This window comes from Prionailurus viverrinus, chromosome D3, assembly GCF_022837055.1.
Source record: "Prionailurus viverrinus isolate Anna chromosome D3, UM_Priviv_1.0, whole genome shotgun sequence".
Classification (NCBI taxonomy): domain Eukaryota; kingdom Metazoa; phylum Chordata; class Mammalia; order Carnivora; family Felidae; genus Prionailurus; species Prionailurus viverrinus.
Window position 1 is genome coordinate 91,697,924 of NC_062572.1, and position 16,295 is coordinate 91,714,218.

The window sequence follows — 16,295 nt, forward strand, 5'->3', positions numbered from 1 at the left end:
TATTTATTTCTTGTGTTGTACTTTATTTATGTATAAGATGCCCTCAGTATATTGTTTATCAATTTGAGTTTGAAATTTCGCATGTGCATATAGAATAGCTACTTGAGGATTTGTTTTTAGGTTATCAAAAGAAATTTTTTCATTGTAATACTTTCCTTGCCTTGACTAAAATCAGCAAAACTCTTTTTACACACAGATGTATTCTAATTCAGCAGCTGCCTTCTTACACATTTTTAAAAACACATTTAAAATCAGAAATCCAAATGCAAAACTACAGCACAGAGGAATATCACCTGTATTTATGGCCCTCTCTGGAGGACTGAGGAACAGATAACATTCATTCATATGTGGCTAGTTTCCGACCTTGACGGTCATTATTCAATGCGTTCCAATAATATAACTTTAAAGCATATTTTTCATCATATTTAGCTGGTTTATAGGCAACTGAACAAGAAAAAACACTAAATGTGAACAAAGACTAAAGCATTTTAGCATGACTTGATAGATGATAAAGGAAATAATCTCTCTCTCTCCCTCCTGCCCTTCTGTATGGAGACGTGTCACAGCTGGAAACACAGCTTGGTTGTGACATGCCTTTCACCTCCCTGAGAGGTGGTGCTGTGTGCCAACAAATTCTGAAGCCTCAACCGAGGTATTACAGCATCTTGGTCAGGTGTACAGGATTTTGAGCCTCTGTAAACTTGATTATTAAAATAGTAGTGAGTCTCAGATGGAATGGGTCTGCTGGTAATAGCTGTAGATACTTGTTTTGGGGTAAAAAGTGCTCATACCGTGTGTTTGGTTTTCTTGTTTTGCCAGGGGTGAAGCTCCATTCTTCAAAGGTCCGTTTTGCCCCTCCTCTATGTAATTTCCATGAACAAAAGTCTACTTCCAAGGAAGTGTTATTGTTCCTTCTAAGGGTCTTCTTATTTTTGAGATCTGTCCTGGGGGGAGTGACAGGGTCTTCCCACAGCCAGGATGTGGGATTTTAGCCGTGTGGCCAAGAGGTGTTTGCTCTTAGGTGTTTCCCATGACGTGGAAGTGATACGAAATGTGGTTGCTTATAAGCATGCTCCTTTTCATTTCTGGCTCTTTCTGTCCATCCTTGTTAAGTGACAGTTGAAAAGACAGGGTTGTGTACCTTGTCTTTTGGCAAATTGGCATTCTTCTGTTGTTGGTTTTGCGTGTGTTGTTGTCAGATGCTTTTGTTACGTACCGCTGCCTGGGGAGCAGTCGAACAGCGTTTTGGACAGTGTAACCAGTGCATCTGGTGGCTTGGTTCCCCTGGCGTCGGCACACATGTTCTCATGAGACGAGATAAGGTGAGACTGTCATGAGGACCAGCTCAGTTATTCTGAAACGGAAGCTTCTCACAGCAGGTCATTTTTTTTCTTAAGTCAGTGTTTTTAGGTTACTCACTACAATATCAGGTATGAAAAATACTTCTTTAAGTGTCTTTTTTGTATTGATGAATTTTCATTTTGAGAATTATCTCCATAGTGTGGAACTCTAAAGCCGTCACTTTTCTACACATATCCCAAAACAAGAGAGCTTTTGAGTTGCCTGTTTTATAGTGAATTTCATGGGTTACAGAAAAGGATAAAATTCAAGGTACTTGACATTAAGCAGCTACCAATGCAGCCTGCTTACCTTCTGAACTATTCCTGTCGTTGTTGTTACCTAGCTTGCGTTCCGTAGGACGAGAGGAGAGCCCTGCTTTTGATGATGGAGTCATTCAGCAAACATTTATTCAGCAGATGTGTCGATACCTGGTGAGGCGTTAGGGATGGAAGGATGAACGAAATCTGAGACACGGGACAAGTAGGCACCAGGAGGGCCACTCGTCACGTGTGGCGGTTGATCAGGTGATAGAGAGATGCACAGTGTGTTTCGGGAACAGAATTAACCTACCTTGATCTTGAAGGTAGCTCTCCTGACGAGTTGTTTGTTAAAGGGTCATGGATAAAATCCAGCAACATTTAAGTGATAACATTGGCAGAATTGGTTACACGGTGAAAATGAGCCATGAGGCGGAGCAAGGAGTGAGGAATGACGTGTCCCTGGTTTCTGATTTCGTCAGGTGGGTGCACGCATAGGACTGAGTTGAGCAGTTTCTGTTTAACAAAACTTGTAGTTCAGTGGTTCAGGTAAGTACACAGTATAAGTTCTCGGAGAACGTGTCTTTATAAAAACATTCCCAAGAGTTTAGAAGTAGAAGGCGTAACACAATTTGCTATCAGAAAAATCTTTACCCGGCCACGCTCATTGGTTTCCTTTAAATTTGGGACCTCGGAGCACAAGTGGACCTTAGAGGGTCCTGCCGTCTTATCACATTCCTCTGGGTCACCCTCCTCCCCCCTGTCTCCTCAAACCACCAGTCATGACCCTCCTGGTTCACTGAGAAAGTGGAAGGTATTCGAGAGGAGGGTCACCTCTGTCCCCACACTAACCCTACCAGGCCCGTGCGCAGCTGGGCTGGTGGGCTCCGGGCTGAGGCAGCCTGCCATGTGTGCCCTAGCCCCGCCTGAGCCCCGTTTCTGTAGTTGTCCTCTCTCTCTGTGACATCCGTGGTTTTCTCTCCGCCTGATTGGATTATTCCCGCAAATGTGATCAAAGCCTAATCTCTTCCATCCTGAAAACAGAAACGGACCCCCTTGACCCAGCATTCCTGTCCAGAGACCCCCTTACCGTCATCTACAGCCCCGTGCGGCAGAGCTCCTCTGGAAAGTTGTCCGTGCCATAAGAGCTGCCCTCCCGTCTTCCCCGTACCCCTCCCGGGGGGCTGGCTTCTTCCCTGACTCTCAAGCCTTGTCAAGGGCACAGGAGTTGCATGTTGCCAGCTTGAGGGGTCAGGTCCCAGCCCTCGTCGTGACCTGTCAGAGCAGTGCCCGGGTCACCTCCGCCATTTGGCTTCTAGGACGTTACCTCGTGCCTCACTGGCCACTCCTGGTCCGCCCCCTGTGGCTCTCCTCCTCCTCTTGACTCCAGCTGTTGGGGAGCCCAGGGGCTTCGTCCCAGGCCTGCTCCTCCCGGTTTCCACATGGATGTCTATGTCTGTGTTCTTGTCTCTCAGTCTCCGTGTTTTTTGGGGGTCGGGCCAGGATGTCGACGCTCTCCAGCTCTGTAATCCCTGCCCTGTCCGCAGAAGAGCTACCGATTCGGAAGCAAGTGCTGGAACCGGTGCCGTCTTGGGAAGTCTCTGTTGAGAAACGTGTCATTTAGTTTTCAAGGCGTTGAGAAGCTAGGCAGTATTTTTGAATACGTTTTTGAGATGTGTTTAGATGGTTAAAAAGTAAAGCCTCTTTGAGTTTTTGTATGAACACAACGTGGGTGTCCGCACGGGTGCCTGAGGAGTAAGTTGGCAGGAAGGCGCGCCTGGGCCGTGGCTCTGCGCACCTGCTGCGCGTGGCGGGTGGTCTCAGTCTCGTTCTCGTTCTCTGCTGGCCCCCCGTTGCTTTCAAGTGAGGGTTAGGATGTACTGGTCAGTATGTCGTCAGAACTTGGTAGCATCAGCTCACAGTCGGTTTTTCTGTCTCTCTCTTACGTGAATGTATTTTCCAGAGCTAACACGTAAGAAATTTAGAATAGTTAAAATACTTAAGAAAATTAGAAACTGTTTAGGAGAAGTTAAGTAATTGTCACAGGAACCCGGTGTGGAATGAGATGGGGACTGTAATTGGCACTCAATTTAGCACAAAGCTCCCTGTCAGCGAAAGCACACGTACAAACCTACTCTGGTTATGGCATTTTTACTTTCTAATCTACGGCTACGTCTTACTCACTGGTAGAGACAACGTTTTCTTATCATTTGATGCCAGAAGGAATTGGATATTTGGGTTTTTGACACTAGCTTGCTTTATTTTTGTGCAACTTCTCGACACTTTCTTCGTTTGGCTCTTTTTGGAACGAAGGGCAATGAAATCGCACTCGGCGAGGACTTTGCCCGGCTCTCTGTGCTGGTGTAAAGCGTAGGCCTGTGAGTTTTCTGGTGCGATGGCACTCTGGCAGATCTTAGAAAACCTGCAGCAGAGAGAGCTTCCCGGGCCCTCGGACCACGTCCTGCCCGCTTCTCTGTGCTTCATTCCTCTTCCCGCGGGGCACCGTGTCGGGGCTGCAGCCGACGCCCCCCGCCAGGTCCAGCTCTCCGGCGGTGGGCTGGAGCGAGGCACGTGTGGTGGTGGCCCACGGAGCTCCCTTCTCGTGAGAAACCGGGGAGCGCGTTCTGAAAGTTAACGAACTTTCTCTATCGTTCTCTGCTCTGGGGAAAACCAGCCCCACGTCCGCTTCCGTGATGTTTCTGGGGTGAGGGTGGGGTCGGGTAGACATGTTTACCGAACGTTACTATTTCCCCTAGGACGACACAGGACCGAGAATCTCCGTGCCTGCTCGCACGTCTCATTTGCCCTTTTGAGCACCCGCGGTACCCGCTCCGCGGATGGAGCGCCCCGAGGCACAGGAGCCAGCCTGTGAGCACCCCTGCGGGCCGGGTGCTGGAGAGTCAGGACAGCAGCCAGTTCCACCTTCCTGCCTCCAGCAGGTGTCCCCTGTCTCCCTGCTGAGGAACAGGGCAGACGCCCCGTATTCTGAGTGAAGTTTTCGTGGACGTTTTGTTTTGAAACAATTTCAAATTTATAGAAAAGTGTGGGCATCATACAGAGAACTCCTGTGTGCTCCGGAGATCCTGTCCAGTTTTTCCCCTATTCCAGTAATGCCCTTGTACCAAAAGGAGTTCGTCCTCGGTGCCCGACAGTCACCACTCTACTTCCTGTCTCTGTCTCTTGGAAGTGGAGTTGCGCAGCATTTGCCCTTTCGTGACTGGCTTATTTCGCTGGCACAATGTCCCCCGTTGTAGCAGGTGTCAGAATGTCCTTTCTTTTCAAGTCTGAATAATAATTCATTGTATCTACCACATTTTTCTATTCATTAATCTGTCAGTGGACACCTGGTTTGCTTCTGCCTTTTGTCTCTTATGAATATGTTGCTGCAAACATGGGTCTACACATATCTGAGACCCTGCTTTCAGTTCCTTTGAGATTCACCCAGGAGTGGAGTTGCTGGATCCCACGGCAGTTTTGTGTCATTTATTGGAGGGAACCTCATACTGTTTTCCACAACGGCTGCGCCATTGTATGTTCCCAGCGGTTTCTCCGCATCCTTGCCGACACTGGAAATTTCTGTATTTTTTGGTTTTTGGTTTTGTTTCGTTTTGATCCATGGCTGTGAGGTGGGAGAGAGCCTATTTTAATGATAGTATCTTCGTTGGACTAGTACACCTCCTTGTTTTCCCCAGTTCGTTAGTTTCTTACATCTAGGACTTAAAAGTTCATTTGGTGTTTTATGTTCATATTTTTCACAGTTGGCAAGGAGGATATTGATTTGAAGGCTTATAATTGATTCCCCCCCCCCCCCCCACCTTTAAATGATAGTTTGATGATTTCAGGAAATTTCCTTTTTGGAGTACCTGAATCATACCTTGAAAGGAAAAGAACAATTAAAACTGATTTCCTCCTTTTGACTTTAGTAGGACTTGTTAAATAAAATTGTCAAGCGGGAGTTCCATTCAAGTTTTTTGGAAGCTTTGTGCCTTTGCCTTGAGTATTTAAGATATCACTAAGATATCATTTAAGATATCATTAAGATATCACTAAAACTTCTTCAGTGTTCTTTAAGGTCTTTTAAATTCTGCCAACTCGAGATGATGGATTTCTTCCTTCTATGTGCATAATTGAGGTAGCTGCTTGATGGCATCTGATGACTTTGGATAAGATTTTCTTCTTTCTCTCACGGGGTGCCATGTACATAGGAAGGGACGTCGAGGGCACGGGGAGATCTGGGGACTCAGGGTGGAATTCATGGATTCTGGCCCTCACGCACCCGTCCACTGCGTTAGGGCTGTGGCTTCTCACTGCAGCCCTCTCTGCTGTGCTGACTTCCTTTTACTCCATGTTCATATTCAGACCTTTACCACAGACTTCCAAGTTTCCAGATCTAGCTCTATTTTTGTACCTCCCACCCCACCCTTACTGCCTCCTCTGTACACGCACCATGCGTCTCCTCAGGTTACTTGTGGAGGAGACAGAAGATTAGACTGTGATTGTTGGACAAGGTGAAGCGTTTTGTGATGGAAGGATGCACAGGAGGACACCTGAATTACTTGGGTTGGGACAGCCTCGTGGAAGAGGAAGTGATGCGTTTCACGGGGTCTGTGGCCCTACGGCTGGGCCAGTGCCTGGGGCTGTGTTCCTGACCGGGAGCATCTCAGCACAGTTGACCAGGCCAGCTGGGAATACGCTGGAGTTGGTGCCGGGTAATGCAGTCCCGAAAGGAGACCTCCTGTTTGAGCTTGTAGGAGGGTGACGTTAGGGTCAGCTTCTGGGACTAGAGACCGCTCTTCCTCAAACAGGGAAGAAAGAAAGGAGGCAAGGGGGGAAGGGAGAGGAAGAAAAGAAAAGATACGAGAAAAGCCAAGCGGCAACGTAACCGCCGAAGGGTTTGTACGTAAAAGGCACTCACAGGTGAGTCAGCAGACCTGCTCCACATGGCGCACAGACTCTGACCCCCGCCCCCCTGCCACCGCCCCGCCATCCCAGCGTGTGCTCTGTCCTCAGAGACACCTGTGGGCTGGTGAACTCACTGGCCTTTAGCTATGACATCTTAGTTGCAGGCCAGAAGAGGTGGGAACAGAGGCAGACAAGATAGGGCCCCTCTGCCGAGCCCAGTCTCTGGAAAGAGCCTTCCAGAAGTCCTACAGGAGTGGTCTCCTTGCTGGGTCTCCCTCCCCTGCCCGTATGCTGCCTATGAGGAGTAGCAGTTTTGTGACCTGCTGTTACCAGGAAGGAAGGGCAGAATGGACATCGGAGTACTCGCCAGGCAGTCCGTGCCGCAGAGTATGTTAAAGGATGTGGAATGGGCTGATTTGGTCAGGTTTTCTTCTTTAATGAGTGTCTCCTCTGGAAGCCTTCCGGTAGGGATTTTACTAGAAAGCAGGTGGGTTGGAGGCATGGTTTCAAGATAACCCAGGTGGGAGGTGATAAGAAACTTGTGCCTTGTCTCTCTGTCCTTCATGCTTGTGCCCGGCTGGCCGTCTTCTGCTCTTGCCTCCTGGTCCCAGTGCTTCGGGAGTTACCCCGCCACTGTGGTCTGTCTCCTGTCACTGCTGCTCTGCGGGCTCTGCCCCTTCAATATGCAGAGCCAGCTCAGATCTCTTCCCTCCAAACCTTGTGCCACCCACTTCTGTGCTTCGCCCTCTGACACTCTTTTTCGAGAGGACAGTGTCCTCCCGTCTGGTTCCTCACCAGCGACCCACTGCTTGCCTCGTTGCAGCCCAGTCACAGTGCTCCGTGTTCCACGGAAACTAGATTTCCCTGGGTCACTGGTGACCCCTCACGCCGTGTGTGTAGCAGCTTCTGGTTTGCCCCGAACACCGCCCCGTGCATCGCCCTGTGCATGGGGACCTCTCCTTTGCCCTGGCTTCTGCTTTCTCCTCATGGTTCTCTTGGGACTGCCTCTGACAAGCTCACAGCTACTCAGAGCAGAGACTTGCAAGGCACAGGTGTGCAGGAGATGTTGTGGAAGCAGCTCTCTGGGCTTGATAGGTCTCAGGTGAGCACCTGGACAGTCCTCACGTGGAGACATGGTACTTGAACTCGAGTTCTGTGAGCCCCTTCCCTTCGGTTTCCTTGGACAACCGTGAGCCATGGGTGCGCTTTCACTGGCTGCTTAGATGAAGAGAGCGAGGCTCAGAGACGTGAGCACCTTTCCAGGAGCCCGGGCTACTTGGTCAAGATGGGATATTTGAACCCTCATCTTTGTGATTATAGTGTTCACGCCCTTTACGTTTCCAAGGTGGGGAAGACAGTCAGCTTTAATTTGAAAAAGATCAAGCTTGTGTTGATTTGTGTCTCTAGCTATAGGTGAGGGAAAAAAATAATCTCAGAGAGTATCTAAATCAGGAAGATACTGCCTGTAGGTGTAAAATATGATTTTTATTCAAGTTGATTCCAAATATGATGAAATCGTTGACGTTGTAGTAGGAAGAAAAAAATCCCCGGGGAAACAGTGAAGACTTTCAGAGTCTGCAGTTGATGTAGATTTCACTTAGGCTATTTCCTTTGGAAACTTCATTAATAATAACAGTACCAGAGTTGAGGAGATGGTCCTTTTCTTTAACTTATGACTTGTTTTATATATGCTTATATACGTTATATATCTTTATATTTAACGTATATGTTTGTACAACGCATATAAATATATACATTAAATGGTTATGTATATATGCGCACACTTATTGTTATACATTCATATAAGTTACACATGTAAATATATATACACATATCTGTTATATATAAGGACAATATATTTTCCCCCAAACTATCCTGTGTAATATTTGAAAACTTGCTGTTTTTGTTAACCAGCGCTAGAAAAGGAATCATTGGGATGGAGTGGAGAGAAAGTAAGAAAAGGTAATAAGGCAGGAGGAAGAGAGTTATTCTTCTAAACTTACAGCCTGGGGAACAAAAGAGCCTCAGGCTAGCATTTCACAGCTTGTGTAAACTATATTTAATTTTTATGTAATACAACGTACCATTCCAAAGCCCACCTCAGGGAACCTCATGTTTTGAAGTGTTACTGGGGAAATCTGCCACCCTGCGCTGAGGTAATGCTACCCTAGTGGTGGTCTGTGATCGTGGAGCACGAGCTTTCTGCATATTTGCTGTTCCCTCAGGGTGGCTGGGGCATTTTGAAGTCAATATAAGCACGAGGAAGCTAACTAAATTTCATTCTAGGAGTTATCTTAAGATGCTTCTGGGAGTCAAATAGAACACCTCTGAATGGATGATGTAGCGAGGAACCCAAACATGGCGCCCGTTCTGTCCAGAAGGTGGGGCAGGTCCAGGGACTCAGGGGACTGCCTTTGCCTGTGTCGGTCCGCGTCCTGCGTCAGTAGCCACGTATAGGCTCTCCTGTGAGTGCTGAGGACACGCTTCCAAATAAGAGAGACCACGTTCCTATTCCTTAGAGAACCTAAATCCTAACCCTGGGGAAATAGCCTATAAACAAGGAAGCAAGATAAATGCAAAGGTAATTTTCTTTAATTCCACAGGGTAATGAATGAGATTGGTATGGATGGTGATGCTACCCTGGGGTGTCGAGGACAGCACTGACAAGGGGACAGGGGCCTGCAGCCCTTGGGATGCCAGCTTTGTAGAGGGAGGAATGAGTACCCAGGCCTGGCCGGGACAAGCCGGGCAGAGTGCCGGGGGCAGACCTAGACTTGCCCGCTGTGGTGTCGTCTGCAGGGGTGAGGGTGGCGGGAAAGGAGCTCTGAGAAAGTCTCGGGTCCGCTTTCTGTAGACCTGTGCATTGTGCCTGGAGTTGAACAGAAAGCCCTTGAAGAGGTTCAGGATCTCATTTATCCTTGAAAAGTCACTCAGTCGACCTGTGGGCAGAGAATGGGCAAGGACCATCACCATTGTGGTTGGAGATGGTGGTGACTTGTGCCAGATGGTGACCATGGGGATGGGGTGATGGGGATGGATTGGGGGAGCTGGTGATGAAGCCAGAAGGTGGCTTGCTGTATACTGGCTGGTGAGGGTGTAGGGGAAGAGGGCCCAAGGACGATGTCTAGGTTTGTGCCTTGAGCTGTTGGGTGCATGGTGGTCCGTCTGCTAAGGAAGGTGGGGGCTTGGACAAGAGAGCATGTGAGGGATGTGGGGCAGCGTACTGCATTCCTTTCTGAACACTTAACATGGAGATATCTTTCAGACATCCACGTGGATGTCACAAATGACCGTGTGGCTGCATATGTTCATCCTGAGTTTACCTGGATGAGGATCTTTAATTCTCAGTATTTCTGAAAGTAATTTTTCCCTAACACTCGTACTCTTAGTTTTCTTGAAAAATCTAGCCTGAGTTCATCAAACATTAGCATGTGCACCTTTCTCTTTTGTTCAGTAGCAGTGGAGTGGAATACCGGATTAACCCTCATGGTGCCTATGGATCTTTTTTTTTTTTTTTAATGTTTATTTATTTTGGGGACAGAGAGAGACAGAGCATGAATAGGGGAGGGGCAGAGAGAGAGGGAGACACAGAATCGGAAGCAGGCTCCAGGCTCTGAGCCATCAGTCCAGAGCCCGACGCGGGGCTCGAACTCGCGGACCGCGAGATCGTGACCTGAGCTGAAGTCGGACGCTTAACTGACTGCACCACCCAGGCGCCCCGGTGCCTATGGATCTTTAAGGCAGCATGTGAATTTAGATCCCTGACCCTCTGACAATATGGATAAAATTGTCTCAGCCGTTTTAGAAACTATTCTCTAGTTGTTTTTAGTTTCTGTTCCTATGGGCCTTGCCATGGGTATGATCCCGTTTGTTCGTTTCTGGGCTACTTTATGCCTGGATAAATGGAATGGTTTGGGTAGAAAGAAACCTCTTACTCTGTTTTTGTTTTTATTTTGTTTTTTTTTGGTACCTGTTCACACGTCTGAACACGTCTCTCAACACAGTTGAGATAGAGGTCCTTGAGAACCTCTATCAAAGCTATGCTGTCTAGTGTATTCTGTGTGTTGGCATTTCTATCTAGAAATGACCCTTGACTGCAGTAACAGTGTCACCTTCAGAAGGTTTTTGCTTTGTCTTTGTCTTATCAGGAAGATATGTTTCATATTTACATAGAACAAAGAAATAAAGAATACTTCTGGACAAGACAGAGCCACTCAGATATAGTTGATGGTCTTGTACATCAACATAAAAGTGACACCATTCTTTCTCACAGGCCAGACTACAGGGGCAGGGTAACAGGGGCGTACGGATAAAAAACACTACTCAACTCTTTTCAGACGTTACGAATACTGAAAATAGGTGCTTAGCTTGCAGGGCTCACAACAAGTTCCCTTTTTACTGTGAGGCACCTTCTGGAGTTGACAGTTGACCAGTGTGACTTTGGCTTTGGCTGGTCTTAGGAATGAACATGGGTTTTTCGCCTTTAAAAAACAAAAAACAAAAACCAAAAAAGACAACATTTGCTTCAGCTTTTAGATTCCTGACCATAACCCTGCCGGCTTAGGGGTGATGACTCCTGTCCATCTTTTCTTCTTCTTTTGTTAGTGCAGAAAAGATATGAATCACCCCTTCTGTAGACTGCGTTAGCCTGGGGGGGCCTCTTCTGGGAGCAGTCTTCAGCCCTTGCCCATTTGCACAGCCTCTGTGGGAGGCAGCTTAGGACTCCTTCTGGCTCACAGTCTCTTTCCTGATCTGGAAACAGCTACCAGAGCAAACCCTGACTGTTCAGAGCTCAGCTTCGCAGCCCCGCGTCCCCTGCCTGCATCTGACCTCGTGGTCACGGCGGGACCGGCACACTCACCAACCCCACTTCCTCCCTGTTAAAGGGAAGGCAGTCCCTTCGCTAAGCATTGCCTGGGCCACCCTGTGACGCCGTGTCCCACGTCAGCCACCTGTTGTAGCCCACCTGTGGTGGGCTGAACTGGCCCCTGGCTCGTGTGGGTTTTACCCTTTAGACCGAAACGTGCGTGACTCATCATAGTTCTGTGATGGTGTGGCAGGGACCATGATACAGTAAAGACAGTGCCCGTGGTGGCGGAGTAGGGGACAGGACTGCCGCTCACAAGCATTTGGACGACTTCACTTAGGTCTAGGATTTTATTTGTTCAGGATAAAGGAAGTGAATTCCTGGCAGAAGGAAAATTTTGAGTAAACGTGTCTGTATCTCGAACCAAGGGGTAGCGGTGTTTGAGTTTTGGAAAAGAGAGGAAAATGTGTCTGGAGATGGCCTGAGAGACATAGATTTTTAAGCAAGAGGAGGAACTTATGAATTTATTCAACCAATATTCAGTTACTCTGCTGCTCAGCACGGTGCCAGTCCCATTAGGAAATAAAACTGTAGAGTGAGAATGACACAGGCCGCACCGTCAGGAAGCTGACATTCTGGGGAACAGGCGCTGTCTGCACAAAAATAACGACGTACTGGATGGGAGTTCAGATCACATCATGTTAGAGGAGTCTCGTTGCGGCTGAATTACAGCACGGTTTGTGCAAGAGCAGGGAAGGGGAGTTCTGGGCTCAGGCACCAGTGTGGGAAAACCTGGAGCAGGAAATTGGTGCGTGGTCACGTGGGCCTTTCTGGGATCTCAGTGGGACCCAGTAGTGCATCAGAGGTTGTTTCAGAAGTTTGAAATGGAGGGAAGGAAAGAGCGGCTTCAAAACTGGAGGGGATACATCCGTAGTCATGGGCACTTACCAGGAGGCTTTGAGTGTAGGAGTTTACGGACCGACAGCCTCCCGTGCTTCGGCATCTTTTCAGTTGGGACACCCACCCTGCCTCTCGCCTTCCTTCTGGGGGACGGAACGGTGGCCCCTTATTTGCCAGCTTGAAGCCTCCCTCAGGACTCCCTTCTTTCTGTCCGTGTCATACTGGACTCCGCCACCACCTGCTGAGGTCTCGGTGTCGCCAGCGGGTCCTCCGGAGGCGGCTCCGCAGGTCCGTTGCGGGAGGGATCCCCGGTGCCCTGCTGGCCCTGCCCGGCTCACTGCTGCCCGCCTCCGGCCGCCGTGCGAGCTTCCACAGCCTCCCTGAGTGGTGGAAAATGGGCAGAGTTGTAGTGAAGATAAGTGTCCTCTCTCGAGAGTGTACGAGGGCCAGCCCGACCGTGCCAGGTGCTGTGACTTGCGCGGAGCTCGCAGGTGCCTATCTGCGCCCATCGGCTGCGGCCCCTCTTTGCCCTCAGCTCTTCGTCCGGGATCCCAGGACCCTGTCGGGGGCCTCCCTTAAGAACTGTTTATTCCCTCACCTGGACTCCTTTTGGCTGTCACCCAGAATATTTTTCTGTTAGAACCTACAACTGACGAAAGACTTATAAATGCCAACGGCTCCTCCTTCAGGCCACCGTTCTCCGTCTAGAATCTCGCCAAGTCTCCCGTTCCTGTAGTCCAGAATCCGCTTGTATGAGTGAAAAGGACCCAGCCGTGCGAAGTCAGCTTTTTTCCTGACACTGACTCCTGAGCAGCTCACGAACCCATGCACCGTCCTTGTCACGGGTGCTTGTCCCTGTGTGCAGGTGGGAACCGTCTCTTCTGCCACCAGGTCACTGAGTTCTTCTGCTTGGAGGGTTCTTGTTTGTACCTGTGTTCCTGGCTTTCACCTTTAGATCAAGACTTGTCTCACTCAGCTGACCCCTCTTAACGTTGTGTCGTTCGTCTTGACGCTCAGCACCTATACGACAGTCTTCCTTACTATGTACGGTTTTAATAGACGCCCTCGCCCGTCTGATCTGTGTCTCACTCCTGTCTCTTCCAACAGAGCACAGGGCGTGGTAACCGCGTGTATCTGGTCCCCTGACACCGCAGCGATGGCCTTTCTCTCTGGCCCTCCCCCTGTTACTCTCAAGACCCTTGACAGTGGTGCGAGTCGAAAGGTGCCCCTGGCCCCCCCGTCAGAGTCGCTGGAGGCCATCGCTGAAAGCAGGGGATGACCCCTGTCTTCCCTGACTGCATCAGGTAGACCTCTCTGCCATGTCTGTTCTTGGCAAGTTTTCCAAGTGTTCTTAAGCAGAGTACAGTTCGAGAACTACTTTCTGCTTCTGGAGATCTGTGCCCTGACGTCTAGTAACAGTTACTGTTTGGCCTTGAAGTCCTGTGACCATTCGCAGCTCATCACTTAACCATCAAGGGGTCTTCTGTTCCGTAGGCACTTTTCCTGAAGTCGGCCGTGTCCTGCTGTTATTGTCTGACCACATTTGATGAATTCAGCCACACTGGATATTAATCCAAATAGTTAGCATATACACTCTGTCTAAATTCAGGAACAGCAGCAGTTTATTTCTCTGTACTGTCTTCCTGTACCTGCCGGGGCATGGCTTCTCCTTCACCCACAGGTGAAGTTTCTGTAACAACTTCCCTGGTTTGTACCATCCTGAGGTAGAAACATGCTACTCCAAAAGATTCTTTGAAAGCAGATTTAGAACCTCCCTTCCAAAGAGAGGATTTTCTAGAGGATAGTGATAGAGCAGTAGACCCCAAAAGGCGTCTTGTTTCCATATATCCTTAACGTGTAATCAGAGGCTAAAGCCTGCAGTTAAATACCTGTGGTGTCTATTCACACATGCGGATCTGGTAAATTGTCAGTAGAGGGAAGTTAGTATATGGACATACGCAGACATTTTACTTTTGAAGCAGGTTTTATCCTTTTCATTGAAGTAAAATAAGCTTTATAGTACACTTGTCCTTTGAACAATACAGGTTTGAACTGCACAGGTCCACTTACCTGTGGATTATTTTAGTACAGTGCTATTAATGTCTTTTCTTGTCCTTTTGATATATTTTTTTTTTGATGTTTACTCATTTTTGAGAGAGAGAGAGAGAGAGAGAGCACGAGCGTGCAGGGGAGGGGCAGAGAGAGAGGGATTGAGGATCCGAAGCAGGCTCTGCGCTGACAGGAACAAGCCCCGTGGGGCTCATACTCACGAACCACGAGATCATGACCTGAGCTGAAGTCAGACACTCAACCGACTGAGCCACCCAAGCGCCCTCCTTATGATTTTCTTAATAACATTTTCTTACCTTACTTTATTGTAGGAATACAGTATATAAAACAGAAAAGATATGTGGTGGTCAACTGTTTCTGTTATCAGTAAGGCTTCTGGTCAGCAGGAGACTTAGTAGTTAGGTTTTTGTGGGATCAGAAGTTACATGCAGATTTTCAACTGTGTGTGGGGAGGGGTTGGTACCCCTAACCCTGGTGTTGTTCGAGGGTAAATTGAGTATTCGTTTTTGGGCTTTACTACCTTTCAAGAGTGTAGATAGCATGGCCGTGATATAAACCTACAAGTATATTTTCATTCTAAAGAATGGAAATGTAGAGAGCCTTACATGCAGATTACTTAGATATAGATCATTCAGTGAATCTTAGTTTTTAAAACAATCCAATATTGGTTCTAGTGCAACTGTAATGCCTGTCAGTGTAGGTAATATACTGATATCTTGCATTTTGCCTGTTATTGTTAAATTAAAGCTATTTAAGTTTGCTATCGATCACTTTTAATACTTCCAAAGGTGTTCCTTGTCAGGATGCTAAGAATAATGTAGGTTGAAAGTTGTTGATTTTTTTAATACTAAAAATTCTAGGGGCACCTGGGGGGCTCAGTCGGTTAAGCGTCCGACTTCGGCACAGGTCATGATCTCACGGTTCGTGGGTTTGAGCCCCATGTCGGGCTCTGCACTGACAGCTCAGAGCCTGGACCCTGCTTTGGATTCTGTGTCTTCCTGTCTCTCTGCTCCTCCCCCACTCAAGCTCTGTCTCTCTCTCTCAAAAATAAACATTAAAAAAAAAAAAAAAGCACAGATTAAAAAAAAAGATTCTAACATTTATTTTTCTTGAAGGGCATACTGAATTTTTTCTTTGCATTTTATTTTTTCTTTGTGTAACTTTAAATATGGTTTCTTAAGGAAACTCATTATTTTCCTTGAAGAAGTATGGCTCAGTATGTGGAAAATACGAAGGAGAGTAAAAATGTTATGTGAAAGTGAACAAGTGTGTTCTTCCAGTCCAGTCATGAAGCTGTTAATTCTACACTTGGGAACATGTCCAGATTTAAAGGCTCAGGTGCACTTTACTAAGATATGTATTATTAAAACCTGCGTATTCGTGCTAGAGTGGAGGGAGTTTTAGAAAGCAGGGCATACCTTACCCTTTTATTGCATTACGTTAGATTTATATTTCTAAACATATTTGTTGTCAAAATCAAACATAAAGCCATCTCCTCACACGTGCTTTTTTGCACTAAATAATTAACTAGACACTTTGCCCCTTCTTTGACTGTATGAGATCCTGAGTAAACTTGTTAAGCATAACACTGCAAGGAAAGATTCTCCTGTGCCTTGAGATTTGCCTTAATATTGTACAGTCAATTAAAATATCGTCCTGCCATTTGTAGAAACTTGATGGTTTCTAAGCTTTAGTTCATTTTAATCTTGTGTGTTTTGATTGTTACATTTTACCTCTCGATATTTGTCATTGTTCTTCAGATCCTTGTTTGACCTTACAGAGTTTTAAAATTTCATTCAATTTTTCCTCTTTGAATCTTTTATTTAAAAAATCCGTCTCAACATTATAGTTGTGTTCAACTATACACTTGATATTTTGTAGGCGTCTTTATGTATCCTGGCCTTATTTTTGCTTTCTTGCCCCACGAAATAGCCCCGGTAAAATAGGGACAGCCAACTTCGGTAATTCCCGGGATCACTGCTTTAAATCTTGCTGTTTTGGGTCCGTATTTCCTTTTA

At 47.3% G+C, this 16,295-nt stretch overlaps 1 protein-coding gene across 2 annotated transcripts in view; it reads left to right on the forward strand.

Moving 5' to 3' along the window:
• Positions 1-16,295, forward strand: part of ZNF407 (zinc finger protein 407) — a 456,641-nt gene that overhangs the window by 211,485 nt on the left and 228,861 nt on the right. Inside the window, exon 5 of one of the 2 annotated variants that reach the window (XM_047827319.1) lies at positions 12,897-12,937. The exons of the other annotated variant lie outside the window; for it this stretch is intronic. Coding sequence (XP_047683275.1) covers positions 12,897-12,915 — 19 coding nt within the window. The 3' untranslated portion in view covers positions 12,916-12,937. Of the gene's footprint in view, positions 1-12,896; positions 12,938-16,295 lie in introns of those variants that run through there. 2 annotated transcript variants of the gene reach the window in all.